Raw genomic sequence first — 26807 nt, 5'->3', positions numbered from 1 at the left:
CTCTGAAACATTTTAGTGAGGTTTCAATTAATTGTTCAATTACGTCCAATTTTTTATCAAAAGTCTTTTTTTAGTATGTATTTAAATGGATTCATGGATTTATTCACCAAATGAGAACAGACTTCAAATTGATTTTTCCAGATGACTAAAGGTATTAAGAAACGCAACAGGCAGGTAGATTTGATTACCATCTCTTTATCTGATCACAAACTATTTTGCATCCCTAGATTTCTTCCAGCTAATACAAACATTCTTGCATTTTAAGGGATTCAATGAGATAAATAGTGAAAGTAGCGCAACAGGGAACCTGTTCATAACCATCTTCATTCTCGTTCCTCACTGGAAGTATTTTTACTGAACACAGTTGAATTTGACAACAGCCTTAACTGTAGATGATGAGATACTGAGATATATTAGCTTCCCGAGGAAACCAGTTATTTTTTGCACAAGGCCCTTGAATGAAGTTTGCTTAAAGCTGAAATCACCCTGCAGGGCAAGCTTGGGGTGGAACAGTGTGCTGACGTTTCCAAAATTACTATCTATTCAGAAACAACTTTAAAAGCTTTTGGAAAGGTAGAAAGAATTGATGAAACAAAACTATACAAATCCTCTAAGCCAGGCTGTTACAACATAGAAGTACTACCCAATAGAGTATATAGAATTGGTTCAACTTGTTATACTCCTGGCACTTAGGCTGTGAGGTATCAAATCCAAACGTTTTTGTTATTAGCTATAACTTGAGCTAGTAACTACTGTGCATATCTATATACAATGAAAGGAGCTCGCTTTCTACCATACAGTCTGCAAAGTTAACACGGAAGGATTTCAAGCTTAAACACTTGTTTCCCTGTCATTCGTGAAGACAGGTGTCGGTCCCAAAATAGTATGTTATCCCAGAAAAAATAAGATTTTCTTAATAAGTTTATGTCCGCTTTAAAATAGCAATGGAGACGGCCTTTTCTTTGCACAGGTTTATATCACCTTTGTCCATGATCCAGGAAAATGTTCGGTGATAATGCACTTTTTAAGCTGAATGTATCTCCACTCGATGAGTGTCGAGAAGTTGCTTTTCCACCTATCAACAAAGTCTCCGCTTCTTTTATTTCCATAGCTCTCTTGTAAAGTTCAGCTGCCTTCTCAAAGTCTCCCCCTTCGTAGCTTTAAAGAAGAGTAAAACGAAGTTGAAACAAGCAAATACAGTAACACTCTTGATTCATTTAAACTGAAATGCTCACCATGCTATCAACGAATTGCACTTAGGGCTCTCCGCTTTCCTAATAAGTACACAAGTCCAGGATGTTTTTGTTTCATCCAGTAATTCTTATAGTAATTTGCTTTTATAGGGCTAAAGCATATAATCTTACCTTAGTACAGCCAAGTTTTTCAGAGTTTCCCCCACCCGAGGGTGCATGTGGCCAAAGCTGTCTTCATAAATCTTTAATGCACGTTCATAAAGAGGTAAAGCTTCGACCTGCTTTTTCTTTGGGTAGTAGAAAGTTGTTTGTTATAGACATATATTACATTCACTGTTCTTTTTTCCAGCATTGCATCAACCCATCCTAGATACAAAGTCATGCATATTTAACCAAAATAGGTGTTTTAAGGTCTCGATACTGTTGATAGATGAGGATGATAATTGAGACTGCCAAAGCAATTGGCTTGCACTTGCAAATGCAATTCCTGCTAATATTATTATAATTAGGGTCTGAACTTCCTAGGCAGTTTTCAAAATCTCAGTCCTGAAAGTTTTGAGTTACCAAATGCTCTTTAATTTTACCCAAGGCAGCTTTAATCCCTGTTTAAAATCAGACATGCAGATCGCAGAAATACAGAAAACAAGAGAACAATCTACAAGTCACTCCTATTGATGCTACGTAAGGAATTCGGCAAGTTGATTGCATCTCCTTTGCATCTCATGGTAGTTGTAGACTAGGAAGTCTACAGCTTTCTCAGATTTTTAATTACACAGACTTGCAGTTGATGAAGGTGGGCACTCTTCATTCAGAGACATAAATTTGAAAGGATTATGTTTCCCTCCACATCGGTGGTGGAGCTGTGTTCCCTCATACTGTGCTGAAAACGCTGTACTCTAGCTTTAGTCTTATAAAGCATGTGGGTATTTTGAATTATCTAAAGAGCGTTGGCCCGAGTGTTCCTGTAAAATACCAGTCCCAGCAATTATCTGTTCCCTGCACACATTTTCCTTGCCAAATATCCTTTCAAGTTTTATAATGGAACCTAAGAACTTGCAATTCTCATAAGGAATTTCCCTTTTAAATGTGATCAAGTTTCTTCAGTATCATTTAGGTACAAATCACGAAAAAGTCTAAGACAGAAATAACAAACATGTAAGACATGAAAAACTTACCATCTGACAATAAAGGACGGCCAGATTCACCAAAGCAGTTGCTACACTGGGGTGTTTGGGGCCAAATGACTTCTGTCGGATTTCAACCGCTAGTTCGTACAGAGGAACAGCCTTGTCAAGTTTTCCCTAGAAATAACAGGGGAAAGGTGATTCAGTTCTCCTGTGTCAAAACGGTAACACTAAAGTCTCTTTTAAACCAACAGCCTTAGAGAAGATATAACCGTTTCCAGAATAAGGGTTTAACTTTGGTTAATGCAGTTATATTCTGCAAAGACTGTTTATTGTGAATGTTTATTAGGACCTAATTTTCCAAAATACTGAGCATATTCAATTCCCAGTTAATGTGTTTCTCAGGTAATGTCTATTTTTTATTTTTTTAATTTTTTTTTTCCCACAAGTGTCTCATTGAGAAAGCTGTTAAAAAGAATTTTCAGTTGTACTTTTATCCAAATAATTTCTCCATTTGTATTTCCTTATCCTGCCCTAAATAAGAGCAGAGAGCTCCTTTTTTTGTCTTAGAGGGCCTAACTTTTGCTGGTGATATGGGAATGGGAATGTAGCTGCCTTAGCTTTTGGGCAGTTTTCTGCTTATTGAAGTGTTCACACTGTCTCCATTGGAACAGCCCTGCAGTGCCCAATGCCATTGAGGCTTTGGCTTCTTGACTTTGGTTTCTCTAAAATACCTCTCTCATATTCCAACCAGCTTTACTATGGATTTTATCCAGCAAATCTTTTTTCCTCCAAATTTGAATCTGCTCACCCATTAACTGGATATACTTCAGAAGTATGCTTAGGCTTCTATTGTTCGAATGTGAATTCTCATATTTAATAGCAATTAGAAATGAAAAACTGCAAACATCCACTGTATAATGGTTCACTGTAACTGCAAAATTTATTCAAAGCATTACCATGCCACAGTTTGAAAACGATCAGTAATTAATCTTGAATAAACACCTATTTATAAATAATTGTCATTGTCTACATCTGATTCCTGTCCCTTCTCTTCTTCCACTCTTCCCTGCGTCACCAGTTCACCATGGATTTTAAGTTATGCCTCTTCAAACTAGCAAAGAGCTGTTTGATGCAAATATTGAGTGCTTTTCCAGTTTCTAGCAGCATCAAAATTAGAAGCTGAAGTGAGCAGAGAATACATGAGCCCAAACAATTTCATGCACACACTAGCAGGTAAAAATTATTGAGCAAAAACTCAGGAGCATTTAATCCAAGAGATTATCTCCAAGAACCCCTTCTCTTTGAAGAATAGTAAAATGTGAAAAAATAAAAGAAAAAAAAATTTTGTCATCCTGTGAATTTGATCTTGGTTCAACAGCTGGAAAGCTTACATCTCTCTTACACTGGTGACAGCAAGTGGTTAGAATGACCATCTGCAAACACAAATATTTATAAAACATTTTGAAGTGATGAAACACAGAAATTTATACTACTGTTTATGTTATCCCCCTAGTGCATTGCAGAGGGGAATAACTCTTATCTTCCAGTGAATCAAAAGAAGCTGGAGGTGGCTCAGCCAGACAGTTTACTTGTAAAGTCCGATCTCCCTCCAGAGCCTTCAAGTTACTCTCAATTTGACTGTAAAGTTCAAGGTCATTGTGTAGAAAGGACTATTCTTAAAACATGATTTTTTCATTAAGACACATCTGACCAAACTCTTGTTTGTGGATGTCACATAGCAGACAGTGGAGAACTCAAATACAGGTGGGAAGAGCTTCCCTCACTGCAGCCAAAACGCTGGCTTTTAATCAAATCAGAAATTCTTCATGGTGAACACTGAGCATGCAGGACACTGTAGACATTATTCATAAATAGCTCTTCTTTAAGCAAAGTGTGTTTGGAAAAAGCTACTGGGCTTTTTGGAAACAGACTGAGGCCACTTGACATCTTTTATTGTGTCAAATGTGTGTAGAACACCAATGGCTGACAAAAATCCCACACCCTACTCCTTTTGGATTGAAGACTGTAACGATGCAAGGCATTACAGTTCATTTAGGCAACGAGAAAAATTAAGAGGCTTGTGTTTACCATCTTTTTGTACAGCACTGCCAGGTGTTTCACAGTATAAGCCAAGGAGGGATGATCTGGAGCCAGCGCTCTCCTCCTGATGTCTAGAGCTTTTTCATAGAGCTCCTCTGCTTTGTCATAGTGCTTCTTCTCGTTGTACAAGGCTGCCAGGTTGTTCAAAGACTGCGCACAGTCTGGGTGGTCGGGCCCCAGGACTCTCTCTCTCATTTCCAAGGAGCGCTTCAGGAAAAGCTCTGCTGTCCTGCAGAACACATTCATTCAGCAATATTTTAAAGCAGGAAACACCTGTGAAGTGGCTGTATGAAACAGAACAAACTCAGCCTTGGAAACTGCACAGATACTGACATCTGGTAATGTCGCTAATGTTCCCTGGAATAAGCGAATGCTGGAGCAGCAGTTCATTACTCAGTGAGAAGCTATCCATAGAATCACAGAAGGGTTAGACTTGGAAGAGATCTTAAAGATCATCGAGTTCTAACCCCCCTGCCATGGGCAGGGACACCTCCCAGCCATAGTCCTGCTATGGCATAAGAATATAGACAGAGAGCTAGTTAATAGTTGCAAACTTTGAGTCCCCCTGTAAAGGACTGAAATGCCAGTCTAGCAGATTTCAGCAAATATTACACTACACCAACAGTTATCTTTTCTTTAATTCAGCCTACATCTTCAGTTACGCAGGTAATCCTTCCTCCTTATTCAAAACATTCTACTGACTTCTGGGCAAAACCTTGTAACAGTCATGTACTCCCGTGGATAAAGTAGTAGCAGTGGAATGCGAGGTAAAGGTTCAGAACACACAACACATTCTTCAAGTAAATTTAAAAAATATAAAACATATTACAAGGTTCAGCAGACAGCTTTCATACCAAGAGAGACTGGAAACATGAGCTAGATTCTCATAGTAGAATCCGTCTAGAAGTGACAAAGTAGAAAAGACTCTGTAATGCCACCAGTCAAGTGTTTCCCTATCAGAAAGGCACATTTTATCTCACTTTAGCATGCTACTATTCCATTACAGATTTACAGCAGTTCCTCTATCACAAACAATGGGTGATCCCCATAAAATACTGGCAGCACCCACTAAAACTAGGCAGTTTGTCATCCTGACATACCCGCAAATTCTGTGTGACACTATTCCCAAGAGGTCAACTCAGTAAAGTGGAAAAAATCCATTTCACATGACAGAAAAAAAAAAAAAAGACAATTTATACACAGAACTGTAGGTTCAATTCTGGAGCTCTTCAACAAGTGTCAAAAGGTCTTCACTCTATATAAGGGCTAGAGGATGATGTGTGATATAACATATAACAACTAATAAAGTGACACACTCTTGTACCATTGATTTCATCCTAACTGCATCAAATGATCAAAAAATTCAGTTTCGGACTTGCTGATTCAGAACCGAGCCACAATATCATTAAAAAAATGACTTAAACCTTCATTAGAACAAAATTTATACTTTTGCTCACCTATGAAATAGTGGAGATATGGTTACTCTAGAAGTAGGTTGTGTTGTACAGGAGCCATGTATGAGTAATGTGGAATAGAAAATGATCTTGTATGAGATTAGATATCACTCCTCTCTAATCACTCACTTTGGTGTGACTTCATGAGGGTAAAATAACGAAAACCCCCACATTTCCATCAACTGTTACAAATCAATTCCTTCACTGTAAAGGTCCTGCATTTAACAGAGATTCTGTGTGCAGATCCTAAACTATGATATACTTCTGTAGTTATCCAAAAACTACTGGTGACATATATGTCAGATATAGGAAGAACATAAAAATACTTCCAGAAGTTACTCCGTGCTTTTTTGCTGTGTACTTTCTTTCTTCTCTGAAACGACTCAGTTCAGTAGAGTGAGATTCAAGGTGACTTTACAATTCCCTCACAACACACAGTTTTAGACTACTCTGTGGACTGAAGAAATTGATGTGAAGAGTGGCTAACCATGCAATCAGAAATGTTCTGCACCTTTTATTCCCCTTCTTCAATATCTCTGCTTATCTCTTTCTGCTGTGTTCTGTTCTGTCCTCTTTTGCCCTTAAAAAGGTCAGCAGGGTAAAAGCCTGAGGATTACAAGTACTGTGAATATTTAACTCATGATTTCTTTTTTTAATTTTGAGTGTTTTTCACAGAAAAACAACAATCCTGCAGTTCAAGGATGAACACTACAAAGGAGGGTCACAAAATACTGAAACTGAACTGGTATTTGCAAGAAAGGCTAGTTAATTTTAACTGCGGAACACCAATGTTGAATGCAGGAAATGCACTGACTTACTAAATACTCAGACGCTAACAGCATCAACTCGAGAGAATATGAGTGAATATCACAGTAAACAAAACCCAGCAGAATGAATCAGGGATAGCACCATAATGAGTGTTTGATCATGTGTCTACCTTTAATGCTATTTCTCCATGCTTTGCTTCCATTTACATCTATGAGAACGCTCAGTGGATGTGTCACTATTAATACAACTTACTCAAGATTATTCTGCAGGTAATAGAGGACTCCAAGCTCATTGAGGGTTCGAGCATTATCTGGTGTATCCTTGCCTAACGTCAGCTCTTCCAGTTGCAGGGCTCTTTGACGCAGGAGAGCAAAGCCACACTACAGCAAAGCACAAGGTAATGCAAGCCAATCACCATGACATTTTAAGTTTACAACTGAAGACAGAAAATCAAGAGACTCAGTTTGGTGCCAAAGGAGCACAATAATCCTACATAAATCCTGTTTTCAAGCTAAATGGCACATAGGCATTCTACTTATTTACAATCTAACAGTGAATTTTACCAAACATCCTTCCAGGAAATTTAAGTTACTGCACTGTTGCACAGCTCCATTTTCCCTGTATCATACGTGCCAACTTGCCTAAACTCCACAGATCAAATAACCCATTCAGATCAAATTCTTAAGTTTATAGGCTCAGAACTTAAAATCGAGTTAATCTCCTATCCAAAATGCCATATACACATAACGTATTACTCAAGGCTTTATGTGGATCTTTGTAAAATTGTCTGCCAAGCTAATACTTACACGCAAAGTTAATTACAGGTAAAAAGTGCAGCCTTGTTAAATGTTCCACCTTATGCTTGATCTTTGCAGTCATAATAAAAATATTTCTGCAACAGAACTCATTACAAAAATGGACCAAATCTTCATGACCCAAATTAATTTGTATTTAAGCACTATGAAAACAGCAAAAATTTTTATGGCTTTTCACTACTTTCGTTAGAGCTACACCTAGAGCTCTGGAGTTACCAGCTCAACTCTCATAGCACAGACACTACATGAGAAACAAACCCTTAGCTCAAGAATGACAAGAGAAACCCTGCAGCTAAAAAAAACAGAGGGAAAGGAAAAAAAAAAAAAGGAAAAAACTCAGTTTGGCACCTAATATTACTGGGATTATCCGCTGCAGTAAGCACTGCGTTCACTAGTATTTGTAGGATAAATGCCTCACCAGAGAACACCTTTTTCCATCGCCATTTTGACAGCCAATTGTATCAGCAGTAAATCTGCAGCCCTGAAATATAACTATCCACTTACTCCTTTTCTACTTCTCTCAACTCCACGCCAGTTGTACTGATGCATCTCCACTTCCAACAGTTGAAAGGGCAGGTACCAAAGCTGCTGCTAAGCTACTTCACTACTTATGCCCTCGATTATGAAAAACATGGGAGCTTTGTCAGCTCTGCAGGCACATTTTATCATCTACTTAGCAGAGTCCCAACATGTCCTGCACTTTTTTCTTAAATATTAAAAATGTCCTTACCAGACTGCCTTTCCGCCTTGCTGCTTTTTGGCGGATTTTGAAGGACTTTTTCCTCAGTTGCTCAGCTTGTTCATATCTGAAAACAGTGTTAGAAGAACACCAAATGTAGCATCACTGAGTATCCTGGAAAGCTTCTAAGTTACTTGAGTTTACAAATTTAAGCAGAATTTAAGAATCTTGAAAAAAATCACACTTCTTGTCACAGATAAAAACGTCCAAAATTCCTAGGGCCAGACAATGGTCCCGCTTTATCTCTAACACGTTAGAAGTCTGCGGTTAAACTAAGCACAGTTGTTGTCCCCTACTGGGTGACCTGCTACAAGAATACAGAGGGGATGCTCATGGTTGCACTGGAAGTTATGAAACTCTAAAAAAGAACAAAAGAAACATTCTAGCTTCAGGAAGAAAATGTCTGCTGCTGTTTTTGTACCACCTCCACATGAAAGAAAAACACCAGTGTAGTTAATCTTACTTGTTCTGCTTTTGGTATAAAGTTGCAAGTGCATCAAGTTCGCGGGCTACCCGAGGATGTTCAGCTCCATAAGCATTTTCAGAGATTTCCAGTGCCTGTTTATACAGCTGTTCAGCATTTCCAAACTTCTTCCACTGAACATAAACTCCTGCTAGCTGGTGGAGTGACTGCGCCACCCTTGGGTGGTCTGGATCCAGCGCAGTCTCTCGAATCTCCAGAGACCGCTGCAGAGGCGCCACAGCCTGTAACAACGAAGTTCAGAATACGATGGCAGCAGGCGGCATCCTGTATGCTACAATAATTTAACAACTGCAACAGAAATCACACACTGAGCTCTGCTTAATTTGCCTCCTTGCTTTTACAACAATCTCTAAGTGTACTTACCTGACTGAGAAGACCTAGGTCCTTAAGAAACCGTCCCAGGGTCTCATAAAGATCAGCCAGGCAGATCATACTTTCCTCTCCCTCACAGCTTTTTTCATATTCTTTCAGAGAGTCAAAATACTCAGCTGCCATAGAGCTCTTATCTTTCCCAACCAGCTGCCAGTAACTCAGCAATTCTGCAAAATGTCCCCTGTTTTAACAAGGAAATAAGAAGCTCATCTTATCTTTGATACCCCTCTATTCAGACTGATGCTAGCTTAGAAGAGAAGGGCCATATGCATGAATTTTGTCTTTATGCTAGAGTGTCTACAGAGACAATCCATGGAGACTAATGCGGCTCAACAGCAGTATGTACCCCTTTACCAACCCCCAGGTGTAACAGATTAAAAAAACCAGATGATTTATATGACAACAGCATTTAGCATTTCAGCCTCTACTATTTAGGTTCTTTTAATCTGTATCTCCCATTTTCCAATTTATAATGACAAAAAAATACTTCAAAATGTTTATAACTGTCAAAGCAGTGGCTACCTTTGTACCTTTTGTAAAGGTTTTGGGATACAAAGAGATTCAAAAGACACTTGTGCAGCTTTTGCTTATCACCCTGCTGTTGGAAGAGCCAGGGAAGTTCATCCGCACTTCTCCATGTCACTCGGTCTCGACTATTGAAAGAAAAGCAAATCAAAATTAAAACTCTGAGAGGCCTAACAGAACTTGTCAATTTTGATGTGAAAACTAGGCAAGTATACAATTGCAATACATGAACATCTAAACAGACTACTATAAGACCTATGTATTCCATTTTCACACATCTTCATTTTAATTTGTGCCTTCTTTCCCTGGCACGCTGTGGCCCTCTTGGCTTTCTGCTACCCAACAGTGTGTGCTCTAAAAAAGCAGTAAGCAGTAGCCCACAGCTGGGACGCGCTAACTCAGGACTGCAAGTGCAAATCAGTTTTCAATCTGGATATGAACTTGTAGCTTTTCAGCTGTTCTCCTGGACCTCCTCTTCTGTATGTGCTAATTGCTTGCTGAACCCAAGTGGTCTTCTGCTGCTTCTTCAAGTTCTAAGCAACCTCAAATTTCCTAGAATTTACAGGGAGTTAAAAATCCACATGGGGTCAGTTACCACAAAATAACTGATGTGGTTTAAATTCATGCCCTACCTTTTCACATTATAACTTTATTATATGCCCGTTCCCCTCCATAGTCCTCAACCTTTTCCAAGATTACAAAGCAATATATCAATAATAAACTGCTAAACGGACAACTAGGGTTTTGCAGAGTTATTTTGCCATAATAATTTCCAAAACTGAGTCAAAGAAGCTATATGAAAAAACCAATAATATACATGAGGCATAAAGCCAACAATTTAGCAGATCTTGAAGAATTCTGACCCACCTTAGCTGCATGGTGAAATATTCCACTAGTTTTTGTCTATAGGCAGAAATAACATTTTCACCTTCTTCCATATACTCTAGTCTCACCATATCCCAAGCCTGCAAGAGAGTATAATTGAGAGAAAGAGAATGCATTTAATTTAGTTTTTTGAGTGCTGATGAAACACAAGGTGCTATGCAAGATTTCTTTATGAAAAATGTCTTGTGTTGTAGAACTGAAAATCTTTTGATGACAAGGCATTACAACTAGATTGACTTATATAAGACCAAAACTCTAGTTATTCAGATAATATTCCCTTCTCCTTCAGTTCTGCTTGTTTTTTGTGGTATTTTCTAGGACACATGTAGTTAACAACTAATGATAATGAAAACGGATGAGCAAACACAAACATATCATGGCCTACGCAGTTAACAACAGAACTTATCTAGAAAACAGCAGGGTCTTACGGGGTGGAGTTTCACTTGCACATGTTTAGAATGACAAAATTTACCTGGAGGTGCTGGAACTTGAGCAAACCACAACCATATGTCAGCAAACACATTTTGTGCAGGCTGTGAACGAGTGAGGCTAACACTGCAGAAGACAGTTCAGGATAAAGTTCCATCAGCTCTGACTCACTCACACCATTGTGGCTAACACCGATGACACACAGTATCTACATGAAGCAGAAAAATTATTTTACACAGTTAGCAATATTTGCTGCAGAGCTTGGTTACACCGAAATTCCAAGAAAAATACTGTGCATCACTGTGTATAACTTTATATGTAAAGGGAAAAAAACCTGCCTACACAAGCCCTTTCCCTCTTCTGTCCTCAAAGAAGAGTTCTCAGTGCTAATGGATTAATATTTTAATAGATAAAGCACTTTGGGACAAATGGCTCCTTAGACTTTCCTCTAAAACACCAGGAGAAAATAACTACATTATCATAAGGAACTTCCACCTAAGTAAAATATGCTGAAGGTCTTCTGCTGCCAGCACTTATGCTGCCAAAGAACTTCTAACAATTATTGAGTATCATGTCCTAATCAAAAAGTGTTCCACACAAGAGGGAAATTCTGCCAAGATAGAAGAGGAATCAAAAATCTGATATGCGGTGCCCTGTATTCACAAGACACCATGTTTTGACTACATTTACTATGCTCAATGTAGTTAATCATTGGATCAGGGTAGTGATCAGCAAGGAAGTGCTAATTCTATATCACATCACAGTGGAAAAGTTCTGTTTTGTGAGACAATGACTTAGTTGAAATTAAGCACAAAGGAGTCATATGTTATGACTACAGTTATGCAGTAGATATAATTAATAAAATTGTCCCTACTATACTAATAGTACAATAATGTCTGAATCGTACACATGAATTAACATAAGTTTATATTTACTTTTAACATAAGAAAAACTCTTTACAGCAAAGAGTATATGTTACCTGTAGAAACAGTAACTCATTCTCAGCTTACCTCTCTCAAAAGACCTTTCTCTCTATCACTCTGCAATGATCCTTGAATTGATCTCAGAACAAGCCTGTACAGTGACACTGTGTCTTGACACTGGAAACACTGTTGAAGGGTTTCATCAATATTTCCTGTATTTCCAACACTGAGCAAAAGGACAAAAATGGTTTAGCATATGAAATTTGGCTGAGTAAGATGAATTGAAACTACTGAAGAGGTCTGAACTCCTATTGGGTTTAAGAGATTAAACACAGAATAGGTCAATTCCTGAAGCCACCTTCTGTCATATTTTTCAATTTTTTTCTGTCATATTTTGTTCAATTTTTCTAAATAACTGCAATATTTTTATTTAAAAAAAAAAAAAAGTACATTGCAGTGTTCTTTCCTCCAGCAGGAGTACATAAGAATAAGAACACCAGGTTGGATAGAGATAAAACCACATGCTGCTGTTTCATTTAATGCATTTACAAAGCACGTTTTCAAGAGCAATTAAGCATTCTAGGACATAAAACAGAAAGAAAAAATAATGAAAATCAGTCACCTAGAGTAAATTATCAATCAGTGTATCATCTTCTGGGAGTCTCTAAACTAAAAATGCATCTTTCTCAACAAGATGAAGTCTAGGTTAATAATAAGCCAATGCACTTACTAAGTATTCTCTTGCACAAGAGGGAAGATTAATTTTCTCCACAGCAGGAATTACAGGCAAAGTACCATATGCAAGATGTTAAACTAAACAGTTGCTGAACTTCCTTTTAGCCTTAAAAATCTATGAGGCAAACTATCTGGTACATCAGTAAATACAATAGACTTGAATTAAACTGTTTAACCAAATAATACCAACATTCTCCGGATACCTTTAAAAACCATTGAAGCAACTGATGTACCCAGAGAGCAGAACAACAGAAAACCAAAAAAAAATATATCATATACTCTGATTTTTCTTCCCATTGCATTCACAGTCAGTGAAAGGGGAAAACTTTGCTTGCTTTTTTTTTTTGCGGAAAACTTTGCTTTTTTTTTTTTTGCAGAAAAAACTGCTCTGCTGTTTTTTCTTAACAAGATTCATTCTTTGTTAAATGAATGTATTTCAAAATGCTAACAAGCCTACCTGAAGTCTGCAAATCTAGTGATGAATGTAATAATTTCATCTCAACTTACCAAGCAATGGTTTTGCCCAAGAGAGTGACATACAAGGCATTGCAAGTTGTTGCAGAACGGCAATGTCTCTCAAGCTTCTTCTCCTACAAGATTTTAAATAAAATCTGTGAGCAAGGATGAAATTAACCACAACCGATGTTCACTGTTTGACAAGAAAATAAAAGTTCTAGATATGCTTCTACCTCTAACATCTGAAGACTATGACATGATAACTAATGCACAAAATACTGCATGTTTTTCTAGCTATAGGAGAACATAAGTGAAAGTTTCCTTTTGAATTTAAGATGAAAAGAGTTAGGATCTAACCATTACATCTCTCAAGATGAGGATTACCTTATAGAATCGGTCTCCAATGCAAAGAGTTAAAATATGTTTTTTTCCCCACTCTGACAATCATTGTTACAGTATTATGCAATACTAAACCTTCTATTATTCTAAAATAAAAGAGAGCTTTTACAGCAATATGTGCAACTGCACTGGTTTTATGTTAATAACTTCTGCTGTTCCATCTGTTTCAGTGCTATGAGCCATGGTGTAAAAATACTCAAACTGCATGCTATCTTGAGCGGTAGTATTTAGTTAGCTAAATATAATACTTTCTTTTGGCAGCTGCACTTATTTCATCTTTCCATGTTTTCATTAAAAGTTATACCAGAATAAAGTACTTTAGATGAACTGCAATGGACATACCTGCTCTTTAGTCAATTTAACGTTTGCAGAGTTACATTCTGCGCTAATGAGAGATTTAACATCTTTGGAATTCAGTGGATCAAGATGAAGAGTGGGCCACAACCTTTGATAAGAGAGAAGTCATATTCAGACCTTATTAAATAGCACTCAAAAGGAAAAAAAGACATCAAAGTTCCAGAGCTTTTTAAAGATTTATATAAAAGCAGTAATTGAAGCTATTCCCCACTACTAAGAAATTCTAGTCATCACAAGTCAAATTTCCACTCCTAGCCTTATTCTGGATCTACATCACGGTATTGTGGTTCTTGATGTGAATCTGACTGCATTTAATATCCTCTTTTATATAGTCATGTGGATAGATCCAAAACAGTAAAACAAAAAGCTGGTTTCCCAACAGCTAAAATCTGTACTCGTTGCAGTTACAACAGAGAAGCTTTTGTTGCCCTCAATAGTTGCAAAACCTTAACTAAAATCTCCAGGTCTTGACAAATTCGGCAGTTTGCTCTTCAACGAGTAACTGTAATTTAAAACATTAATTCTAACCCAGGCTACTTTGAAACATCTCAGAAAAATACCATACCTCCAAGCCTGTGGACATGTTTCTACATTCACTGATACAATCACTCTCACATTCACTGGTAGTGGATCTATCAGCCACTTCATATGCTTCTCAGCTTGCTTAAAAACAAGTTTCGGTTACTTAATACAAAGGTTGTTCAAAACAATGCCAGAAGTTGATACATTTCATTAACTGCACAGTTCAGTGAAGAGAGCCTTAAATTCTCCAGTGTCCTAAAAAGTCGTTCATGGTCTGGTTCTTGACACAGTACTAAATGATCCATTGATATGTGTCAGCATTACTGTACATTGAAAAGCAGATAGAATACTATTGTTGAAATATTCACATCAAAGACTAAGCTCTTTACATGCTCAGGAAGTCAGCTCACAGCCTTGAGCCTTTGGATAAATAAAGTAACTGGTCTGCTTAAAAATTAAGGTGTTAAAATAAATTTACAAAGAAAAAACCCAAACAAAACAACCCAACACAAATTTTATCTATAAAAATTAAAGACTATTTTAATCCACTCGCAGTTTTTGCAAAATTAGTTTCTATGTGTGCTCTTTAGAGCAAAGCAAACATTAATATTTCTGTTACATAGATACAGCTGAGCCTGTTATAATAGGCAAGGTTTCCTTTAGACTGACAAATATTTAGAAAACATACCTGTATTTGGTCAATAGAATCAATAATTATAATAATGCTGCCTTGATGACGTGCAGAAAGCTTTTCCAGCCAGCGGGGAAACTCTTCCAGAAGTTTAGCTGGATCCAAAGTCAGAGGTGACACTAACCACGAGTGTTGCATAAGCTGCAGAATTATAAACATATATAACAAATTCTACCTTAAAAATCAGCTAGGACAGTTGAAAGAAGTCCTATAAATACAAGAGGAAAAGAAAAATCCAAAACGTGATTTTGGGGCGATTTTTCACATGGGATGCTTTCCTTGTAGTATATGCAGAAAGCTGGCACATGCAGAACAATGAATATTTACTGAACTCATTGTGTAAATTCTAGAGATAACCTGAGTTTACATACAGCGGACAAGGAATTTGGAGACTGAAAGGGCTTAGAAGTTACACAGGTTAAATAGGCAGACTTCTAAAATACATGAGAAATTTGCAAGGACAGCACAATTGATTTCATTTTCCTAAGGTTTTAGTCCTGTAGGGTCTTTAGCGCCACCCTGTGAAGGAAAAAGAAAGCTCACAGCCTGGCACAAAAATACTCCTCACTTATTCCTCACATATCTAACAAAAAAATTAAAAAAATAAATTAGCATAGGAGAGAGACTAGTGAAGGAACAATGTAGTGCCAACTGGTGAATACAGCCTCAGGTTTCTGAACACATCGACAGAAGATGTACCACCTGCCTCTCTCATTGGCCAGATGGCAAGACGTTTTGGAAGAAGCTTCTATGGTTTTATAAGCCATCAATATAGGTCACTGGAAGCATAACTGCTAATGCCAATCTATTATGAATATCCCAGAGATGCTTTTAATTGATCTGCAGTCAATGTATAGGATCAGAGTCCCTACCAGTGTAATGCCTTACGCTTGTATTACTCTTGACTGATGTAGAAAAACTGGTAGATATTTTTATCTTTTGACATACACACACTGGCACTTTCCAAAGAATCATGCAATGCAGGGTATGTAATAATACAGCATACCTTTAAAGTAAGGCGTTTAATTATCAATGCAGATTCTGAACTAGTAGACATGGGCCTCCCAACAAAGTGATAAAGAATTAGAGTGTTTGGAGAATGCTTCTGTTGCAACTGAATCCTAATGAGAGAAGTAAAAAAAAAAAAAAAAAAGGCACTTAACAGACTATAATTTTGCACAAGGTGTTTGTTTATCTTACAAAATAGGAAAACAGGACAGACACTTCCTGAGCTATAATTGAACTTTTTATGTCAGATTCCATTTTTGCCATTAATAAGTGCCCTTCCTGGCACTGGATAGTCACATGTCGCTAAGCTTACAAGAAGTAATGACACTACCAATTTACTTTCATGTCAACAAGTTTTATCCCAGCCTACAAGTGATCATGAAATGCATTTCTATAAATTATTAGGTCTGATATTTCCTTTATTTAAATTAAAAAGACTCCAAACGACCCCTTTTGTGTATCAGAGAAGGGCAACACTATTGAGCTACCAAAACCACTTAGTAATGCTGTGCACAGACAGATCTGTAGGATGTTGCAATTGGAGTCGAGAGAGATGTTAAAGGCAGTCTGGATGGAATTAGCTACTCAATTATTACAAATCTTTCCAGGATGCTTCAGTAACTTCAGTGCTTTGTAAATGCTCCCATTTTACCTCTCATTAAACCAATACAATATTTTAAATGTAACAGCAACTTTAGTTTAAACTACCATTTTGACAGAAGGAGAGATTTCCCAGAACCTGGTCCTCCTGATACAAGCAGAGGTGGAATTGGTGCCGGTGCTGCTACTAGATCATTTAGACGTTCAAAATACTATAAAAAAGAAACAATCATTACACATATTTCACTGTTTAAGGGAGAAATATAGTGTTTGGTATTGTAAATCATCTAGATACAAAACACATGTACGGATTTATTAAGTTAAAGGAATAATTACTGAAATGCAACATCATACAAATGGAAATAAATTTTGTAATGAAACACTTAAACCACAGAATTTATTACACCTTTTAAAGAAAGCATAAAACAAATAAACTTTTTTTTCAAAATTCTGTTTAAAATCGAACTTTCAGTGCTAATAAACTGAATTAGTGTTACAACAGTAAAGCAAATGGGTACTACGTTTGTTCAGGCTTCCTCGACCCGCTCTTCCCGCCAACGACTTCACTGCATTGGATATGGTTGCCAGGACAAAGCCTTCAAAGCTGGCATCTGCCATGAATGATATTTTGAGGCACTAAGCACCTAAAAGAAAGGCTATCCTTCACCACATGAATGCCCAAGAATGTTGTTAGCAGAGTTCAGGATGACAAAAGCAAAACCCAAAACCACCCTTCATCCACTTGGGAGAAATATTTTGTCTGCAAAAAAGAAGTGGAGGTACAGTAAGATACACGTAGGTATTTTTTCTACTAATGTTCTATTCTTTTCCTGTTCTAGAATGTAGTAAAGATGGCACAATCCTCCAAACCATTGCCAATATTATGGGTAGTGAAGTAAAAGACAAAATTGTGCTAGTAAAATACACAGCCTTTTCTGTTGAGAGCCAAAGTCTAGGAGGACACCCTACTTCTGGCACACTGTTACAGTGCTTTTCTCCAACACTTGCTTCTTCATCAAACAGATGAACAACACGTAACACCACTACACAAACTGGCATCTCTCCCAGAAAATGAATATGCCATCTATATAAGACATATAGCTTCTTCTAACCTAAGGAACAATAGCCTCAAGAATGCTCTCAGACAAAGCTTCTTCTGTAGAAGTACCTCTTACCTAATAAGAGATGGAAATGAGTGATGACTTTCTCTTCATCTATATACACTTCCAATGTACTTACTTTCTCAAATCCCAGCTCGCATGTTGAATTAGAGGCCTGCTGAAAAGCTTCCATCTGTTCTTGTTCATCATGTGCATCCCACAACACATCACCAAAAACAACTTCTTCAGGAGCAGTGGACTCTTCCTTATTGCCCAAATCCTTGCCTTCTAGTTCTGTTGTTTCGCACCCCAATATATCCTAAGTAAAAAGAAAATTGCATGGAGAAAACTGCAACTATCATTCTTAACAGTGCAGGCACATTTGGTGTTATTCCCAATTCCACCATATACAAGTGCAGCTCTGCTAATATCAGTAACTCATTTCTTTTTTAGGCTAGCCAAGAACATAAATAAATGAGGAATTAGATGAAAGCAAGTTAACTCTGAACGCACAGGTTTCAAGACATTGGTTTTAGTCTTCTCATAGTGGAAGCAACCCACCACAAGGAAGGATGAGAGAACGGACTACGCAATCTTTCCTTATTCTACGCTATGGATAAACAGAAATGAAAACAGTATTTAGGCCCCTAATAGATCCCTTTCCCCTGCTATTTCTGCTTTTGTCCACAAAAGCACTGCTTAGTTTTGGATTTTATTTTCCAATTGCAGATTCCTTTGCTTGCCAGATATTACTGATAAAACACAAAAAGATCCTTTGAATTACATCTCAGTATCATATAGTAATCATACTGACATCGTTTAAGATCATAAATCAGACTAGGAACAGAAAAAGCTGAAATGCATCATGTACTCTACCTGTTTAATTATCTTTTCCACACAATTATAGATTTCATATGCTCCTTCTTCCACACCTCCAATATGATCAATCATCTGAAAAAGTAAACGGCAAAGCATGATGCAACTCTGAACCCAGTCGGCAACAGTATTTAGGACTTCCAACAAAAACATTCTGGAACACATTTAAATTCCATTCTGTTGCAGTCCCTAGGTAGGATTCATTTTGCCTAAGCTTTTAAAAGTTGGGCATCTAGTTTCAGCTGTTTTCAACAGTTCGCTCTGTAGAGAGAAATAAATACCAACTGATCTATTTTCAGATGGGAGGAATATCTCTGGAGGTAAACTTCTTTCTCTTCAGTGGCTACAGAGGGACCTTAGATAAATAACTTTGCTGTTTAAATGGCTAAACACAGGTGAGAAATTCTATCCTTATAGCATAGGGATTTTTTTTTCAGTGAAAATCCAGTGGCTTTTTTTCTCCCCTGCTTATGAAAATTTCATATCATTCATACATTTCAGTTTCATCAATCTGTTCATATAATGAGCAGCCAGAGCAATCAGTGTAATGCAATTTCTCCTAAAATCAGGGACTACTAGCACTCAATGTTGGTTACAGCAGGAAAGTAAGCCTTTTACAATTCACGTCTCTAAAATGCCATACCTTTGCTTTGTTCACATAAGAAATTTGCTCAATTAACTGTTGCACTGAGACTGAGCTGACTCTGCCATCCTCCTTTCTGTGGTAAATTAGCCGGGGTTTTTCTTCTGGATTTCTCAAGAAGGCTTCTTCACAGTCCTCCAACAAACAACTAGATTGGAAATCAGCATTCTTGTGCTATATTACACTGCTGTAGTAAACACTTCAATCAACACAAGCTCCGAAGATGGGTTTCACTGCAAAATCTAATTCAAAAGTCATATCTATTTACAATAAAGGGCAAGCAAATATTTCAGCAGAGAACTTAAGATAAACCCTGAAGCAAGGAACAGCTAAGAGAGAAATATATGCTACTTGTACCAAAAACATTAAAACCATTTATTACTTTTTATGATTATCACTTTGTAAATTAAAAGTTGACCTTCCTGTCATACCAATATGCAGAGTGAAAGGTAATTGCCTTGCATGGAAAGAACATGGATTCATACATAGTTAACAAGCATCATATACATGCTCTGCCATCACTTATTTGAAGGCTCTGTCCTATTCCTTGACATTTTTAGGAAAAGTCCTTTAGTATTTGTCAGATGTAGGAGAATCTTTCAATTTATAGGAGTTGAAAAGGAGAATTACACACCTCCAAACTCAACAGCACTTTGTATTTATATATGTGAATGATATCCATGGATATCATTCCCAGCAATCCATTGCTGCTCCAAAGAACTATGCAACTTGGGGATGCTGACAATAGCAGACAGGATCTCTCAAATGAGCACTACAATTTTCACCACAGTTTTTCTAAGAGAAACTCTCTAAATCAATCCTGTTGGCAGGAACACTCCTTTGTGTTTTTTTTTCTTGTGTATTCCGTTCCTAAACGTTCCTATGACCCACATACATAAAACTGGGTTATTTGGCAACAGTATCCCCTTGGAGTGTCAATATATCCTCAGCAGCTGACATTATCTTTCCCAGAGCAGAAGTGTATGGCAGCTCTAGTCGGATTCCTCTAAGAAAACAACTCAGCATCTTCTGTGGTACCTGGCTATTCCCTGAAGCACTCCACTGCTGTAAATCTTAGCTACTAGAGTCTTAAACCAGTCTTTAATTCTCTGTAGATAGATCTTTTATTTACAGAAACAGGAGGTCTAGTTAACACAAGAGCTCTAATAATATAACAGTATCTGAAATCCCTAGAGTTCAAAAATCTGTCCCTACTATGAAATTTAATATATACCAGTATTTTCAGATTCTTGCCTTCATACAGATGTTTTGGAATGACCACTCTGTGATCATAATACTATCTTTTCTAACCCCTTTTCCTCTCTTCTTCAGCAAAAGGACATTCCTCGCTCCTCCAAACATCAAAACCAAAATCTGCCCGAAATTCCCAAATGCGTAACAGAAACAGTCCTAACACAATTCTAAAAGTATCCCTAGTCTGGTGTTTTTCATTTAATAAGTCATGTTTCTTCTTCTAGAAGGTTAGGAAATTAATCACCGAACAAACAGAACACATTCCATCACCATTTGTCATAAAACATCATAACTTCAGTAAATTAAGCTGTAGAAAGCTAGTGTTAGGTACCACACAAGAGAGCCATGAAATCAGTCTAAAAATAGCCAGAGATAGAAAATAATATGTGACAGAATAAAATCAAAATACTACAGAGTGTAAGGCTAGATAAGCAAATGAAAAATACTGAGGACGTTCACACCAACCATCCTGAATTCCTAAGACTCCAGCAATACACTTGACACACAGCTGATCTTGGAAAGCAAAACATTTCTGTATTACAAAGACATCTTTCATGTTGTATTTTAAGAAAATCCATACCTACAATACAAAGGAAATGATACAAATCTGATATATTATTTTAAGTGTCTGCACTAGCAAACCTGAAGTTTGAAGAAGTATCGTTTAGAGGATACTAGCTTAGGAAATGTACTGAGCAAAGCATCACATACTTTTTAATAAGCTATGCACTGCATAAATTACCAGTTTCCATTTGCTTTACCAGTCTGGAAAATACTTACCTTGGCAAGGTTAAATGCAGGAGCAAAACGACTAATGAACTTTTTTCAATTTCCCATTTTCTTACATCCTTAAGGGGCCTTTCATTTTCCGCTGAAAAATGAACAACTTGAAAGAAGTACCCCATTGTTTCACAGATTCTATGAAGTTTTGGTGAGTAGTTCTGAAAGCAAATTTGAGTAACGGTGTTTTATTACTAAAGCTGCATAGTGCTAAGGACCTACTAAATAAATCTGTTTCTTTTCTCTGTGCAGTTTCTTCCCCTGAATTCCTTGAAATCAGGCTACATCTACTATAAGTTTTCAAGAAATATTAGACAAATTTCTGAATAAATATCACAGTGAAACAAAACAGCATATAAGTTTGCTTAAGTTTGTGAGGTACTCACTCTAATGAAGATGTCCACTTCTGGTTGAGTCTCATCAGTACTAATAATAAAACATCTTACTGTGTTACTCCACAGAGAGTGGGAAAACAGAGGAGTAACCTGTAATAAACTGGCAACAGCAGCATCCCAATCATCTGCCAATGAAAAAACAAATCAAAATGAAGTCTAGAGATCTTCACATGTGGTTACACTGCATAATAGATGTCATCACCTCTTAACATTAGGAATACTACATTTTATTTAAAATAGTAGTAACGTTCTTACTCAACTATTTTAATTTTAAAAACCTGAATTTAGGAACCCATATCATCTGATAACGTCACATAATTTGATAATGTAACAAAACAACAGTGTTAAATATATTAATATTATGAATAGAATGATATTTCCTTTAAATAGGATTGATTAAATGTATCCACAAAATCAAGCTGATAGTTATAAAATAAGTAAAAATACGCAGGAATAATAAAATCACTCATAATCAAGCATATATTTTTTCTCCAGATCTACATGTATTTCAATCAGACCGTCTGAATAAATGACAGCAAAACATTATGGGACTTCCTCTTCTTTAGATAAAGTCCATTCCTTTCTGTAGTACAGTATTGTACGTCAATTCCCTATAGAAGCAATGAAGTTTAAAACTTTCTTAAATTCTTAATTTTGTGGCTGGTCATTTTTTCAGGCTAGGTTCCCCTTTCACTACCACATGGCACGATGAAAGGCTTAGCGTGTGAAGCTGGAGCCACCACAGAACAGACCTTCCCCTCCTACTCTGCAGGCACAGACTTCTGAATCAGAGCCTGAAGGACTGAAGAAAAAAGGGAGAAACTGCCAGCAAAGTCAACTATACACAGAAGGGGTTCCATGGCAGGACAATAGTAAGGGAAACCAGAGCACCAGAAGACATTCATACAAGAGGCCATTTGGGTAACAAAGTTCAAAAGCAACAATTACTGAAAACAAAATATCTAACACCGATTCACATAACAATGCAGACATCCTGGTCTTGTCATCAGATTTCCATGAATGGTCCCCTAAGCAGACTCAAACTCCATGCAAATCCAATGAAAAAAACAGGGATATAGTTTATTCTAACACAAGCATCACACTCACACTCAGGATGTAGAGAATTCAAATAAAAATGGAAAAAAGAATGCCAGCAGATATTGAAAGAAAGATCACTATCTTCCTCAGTCAACATAAGCAATAAAATGGTATTTGGTTTACTCACAGCAAAGCACTATTCACTACTGTTTCTAAAATCACTGCTGCACATATGGCAGTCACCAAATGTATTAAACATAACTTAGCATGTACAGCTACAGCTCCTTTTATTTTCACAAAGAAGAATTCAAAATAACCCTTTAGTCAAATTACCCAAAAACGGACAGAAAAGGAGCTAAGAAAGAAAAGAATTACTTAAGAATGGAGAAAAAAAAATTACATAGATACTGATAATCCCAGCAAAACAAGTGACCATTACTTACCCCTGTTTATGTTTGCAAATGGTCCCTCAACGTCTATGGAGCTATGAGCAAATTCCGGCCCTCTGAAAGACTGCTGAAGTTGCATCATACTACCCATAGACGGCTCACTTCCCAAAGCTCCTCCATTCCAGTATTCAGACTGTGCCCCAGCAGCTAATATTGGGGAAAAAGAAAACGACTCTTAATTTTCACAAAACAAGGTAAATTATCAGTCTTAAATACTTCAGCTGAAACCTACTGCCACATGCCACTGATCATAATTTTTTCTCCTTTAGCAGGTTTGCTCCCATCTTTGTGTGCTGAAGTTCTAAATGGGCACTTGTCCAAAGTTAACGAGAAGCCATGCTGGTAAGTATGAGATTATTTGCTAATATTTGTTATTATATAGGTCTCTCACATCAGTTGCGTTCAAATGCTGACTTGCATTACAAACCAGGACAACAGTTCACAGTATTGCTGCAGTCATTTGTGGACATCACAAAATTGGCAACTTTTGTTCAGAAATGTTCCAGCACTGAAAAAGCATAAAGGGGCTGTAGCTCAGGATTGAAATATCTGAGACTATCTGTACCGCTAAAGTTCACAAAATGCGTAATTGCTATGTAAAAAGCCAATCACTGCATTTTGAAACATTTCTACTTTTAAAGGTTGCATATTTATACTTCTGCCAAGATGTGACTGTTGATATATCTCGATAAGCAAAAAAAAAAGGTTAAGCAGCAGCACTTGCACGCAGTTTTTCCTCAGTAACCCTTTATGGCGCAAGAAGTAACGATGGCCATCCTTAAGAGCGTTAAGGTTCTAACTGTCTGCTACAATTATTGCTCTATTTTTAATCAGATACAAAGTCAGTGGATGGATCACACACCTATCTGAATCCTTCCCACGTTACCAAATACCTCTTACAGTATATACAAGGTTTTGCCTCTTTATGTCAATAAGTTTGCTAGGGCTTCCCTTTCCAAAAATTCTTCAGTAAAATGACTCTTTTGGTTAGTTTATGTTTGTTAAATATCTAACTCTGCTCTTCTGAAAAGTACTGCAGCTGAGATGGCATACTTCATCATCCATAGACAATAAGCCTATCTAAGATTCCCTCTAGTTTCAGGTATACTTTTTGGATCCTCTGGAACATGATGTCTCAAATCTAGAATCAAAAAACTCAGAAAAGACTAGAAAACTTAGAATTGTTCACAGAAGAAAAAAGTGTTCAGGTCACTGTGTATAGACAGTGCTCTATTTTCTTCATCTGTTCATTCATAAAACCAGAAATCTGGGGGTCCCACAATCTAAACAAAGTTTGTAGAGTCAGCTGCTTTAACCCTTTAAGCTACCTTGTGTTGCTTTTCACCTGGACTAATAAAACTTTTTTTAAAAGAACATATATATTTGTCTTGTGCTTTTCTATTCACAGACTTCAGTCAGGTTCCAACACAAAATTCTGGGGATGAAATTCTCACCTGTAACATCTGTACAATTATCATCAGAATCAGACTCTTCAGGATCAAACACTTGAATTCCTTGGGCCTGGAGTCTCTGAAGTTTTGCTTCTAGCTCTCGCTTGGCCCTCAGTAAGTCCTGAATCTCATTTTCTTTAGTTTCTCTAAAAATCTATGAGCAGGAAAGAAAATAAAAAAGAAATACAAATCATAAATCTTTTAAAATTCAGTATTAGTTCCTGAATTCATGTTATCTGCTTTCAATTGGAAAAATAAGTTTCCAGCATTCATTTAGCAGGCAAAGGCATGAAAATGTGAACAAGAAGCCACCAAGAACCTATAAATGAGCAGGAAGACACAGTTTAAAATTGTCTATTTTTAAAATTTTACCATTTTAAACCTTAGCATATCGTTCTCAAAGTTAGAAGTAAGAATCAGTATGGGAAGTTCACTAAAAATGGCAAGTAACTTTCTTCATCTTTTAAAGTTTATTGTCTTGTAAAATCACTACATGTTAATAATATTTTTCAAAGGTTCCCTTTTATTTTTCCATGTATTTTCTTACATATAATCTTGTATTTACTTTTTATTGTTGTGAAAATACAAATTTCCTAAGATAGAAAGTGATCAAGCATCTCCAGCTGTCCTGTTTGTAAACTATTACCATCATGTGGGGAAAAAATCACAAACCTAGATTTAAATTCAGAGATGAAATCTTCTTCAAGTCTCATTTTCTTAAATAAGGTCAGAATGAATCCTCTTTTTATATACCTGCCAGCCATTAACACCTGTTACAATTAAAGATATCAAGAATCTTGCAAGAAGTACAAAACCAGGACCTATTACCCTGTTTTGGGTGGCAGAAATGTCATCATCTAGAGCAAGGGAAAAGCAGAAGCATCAGCTTGGCCTTTCAAGTCACCCCTCCAGAAAGTGCAACGGCTTTTGTTTTTAACCGGCTATCATATTTCAGCAGCCAAAGGAGATGTACCTATACACACCTTTGTTTAATGTAAGCTAGAAGTGTTAAACATTACAATGCTATATAAAAAATTTGTTCAGAAATAATGGAACTCCGTGTTTATACATTCCTTCAGCATTTGTCAGTTTGCAGCCCATGTCTTCTTGTCACTCTCAAATACGAATATATTCCTCTGTTCAAATAACACAGGAATTTAGTTTAAGATGCATCACTGCATATTCTTCTTTTAATATTTAAAGAGTTATTTTCTATTTTTTCCTCAGTTTTACAGAGAAGTTCTGGCAGGATTATCTTAAAATAGGCAGCTACAGCTACGATACTCTACTTTGTTTTTAAGAAGGAGAAGTCCTCATGAAAGATACTGGAAAAGAGTTCATCGGGGGAACCGGACCCAGTGATATCTATCTCCTTTTTGGCCATTTCCCCAGGAAAAGAAAAGTCAATCCATACCTTGAATTGCCTTTTGACCTTGTCTCGATCATGTTCAAAAGTAGCAGCTCTCTCCATGGCTTGGTATTTAGCTTCTAATGCACTTTCTTTCTCTCGAAGTATTTTCTGGTAAGTTTTCTGAAGTGCCTGAGAACATTTAACATAACATTTTTTTTCTAAGTGAAAGCAATCGCTGATAAAAGGTTTTAGATTACTTTTTAGGTCTGACTACAACATTATTCAAGCACCTTCGACCTCCCCTTACTCTAGGGATGACGGCTGCGCACCGTGCGGTCCCCATCCCCAGAAGCACACCTTGACCGCACCCCGACAGCTCACTAGGATGGCACTGAGGCATACGCCATTTCCCCAGCACTTTGCCTCCCTTGGAAAGGAAAAGTCATTGTACCCATCACCTCCCTGCCACAGCTTTCCTGGGAAGGAGGACGAGCCCTTCACTGCCCCCTCGCCCGAGAGGGCGGCGGGAGCTACCTGCAGCTCTGCCCGCAGTCGCTTGTTCTCCCTGTCCAGTTTGGCCTCCTTCTTCACCATGGAGGCCACCTCGTTGTTCTTGCTGACACGGAAGATCTCATACTCCTTCTTCAAGCGCTCGTACTCGGCCACGCACTCCAGCTCCTGCACCGAGGCCGTCGACTTAAAGCTGGCCCCGATGAGGCCGCCGGGCCGTGAGGCCCCGACGCGTCGCAGGGAGCCGCGCAGCAGCCGGGCCTTGGGCTTCACCTCCACCGGGATCTCGCAGGCCTCGCCGCCACCGCCGCCGTACGTGTCCTCGATCACCTCCCCGACCCCGCCGGCCGGGTTCACCAGGGACGACGCCGTCCCCAT

The 26807-nt window shown here is 37.6% G+C and overlaps 1 protein-coding gene across 1 annotated transcript; it reads right to left on the bottom strand.

Moving 5' to 3' along the window:
• Nucleotides 1–182: 182 nt before the first annotated feature.
• NPHP3 (nephrocystin 3) lies at nt 183–26807 on the bottom strand. The gene is made up of 27 exons (XM_074150163.1): nt 26454–26807; nt 25983–26108; nt 24572–24722; nt 23112–23264; nt 21622–21755; nt 21236–21396; nt 19202–19349; nt 18559–18633; nt 17822–18001; nt 16691–16794; nt 15981–16095; nt 14972–15115; nt 14327–14424; nt 13747–13849; nt 13057–13139; nt 11902–12040; nt 10935–11099; nt 10445–10542; nt 9583–9705; nt 9044–9233; nt 8660–8901; nt 8188–8263; nt 6895–7022; nt 4409–4649; nt 2369–2494; nt 1365–1480; nt 183–1158 (listed from the first exon to the last, which is right to left on the bottom strand). The coding sequence occupies exons 1-27, from the start codon at nt 26805–26807 to the stop codon at nt 978–980; spliced, it is 3954 nt and encodes a 1317-aa protein (XP_074006264.1). The 3' UTR covers nt 183–977.

Source organism: Numenius arquata, chromosome 7 (assembly GCF_964106895.1).
Source record: "Numenius arquata chromosome 7, bNumArq3.hap1.1, whole genome shotgun sequence".
In the NCBI taxonomy this organism is placed as follows: domain Eukaryota; kingdom Metazoa; phylum Chordata; class Aves; order Charadriiformes; family Scolopacidae; genus Numenius; species Numenius arquata.
The sequence above is the reverse complement of the archived record's forward strand: the minus strand, read 5'-3'. Positions and strand labels throughout refer to the sequence as shown.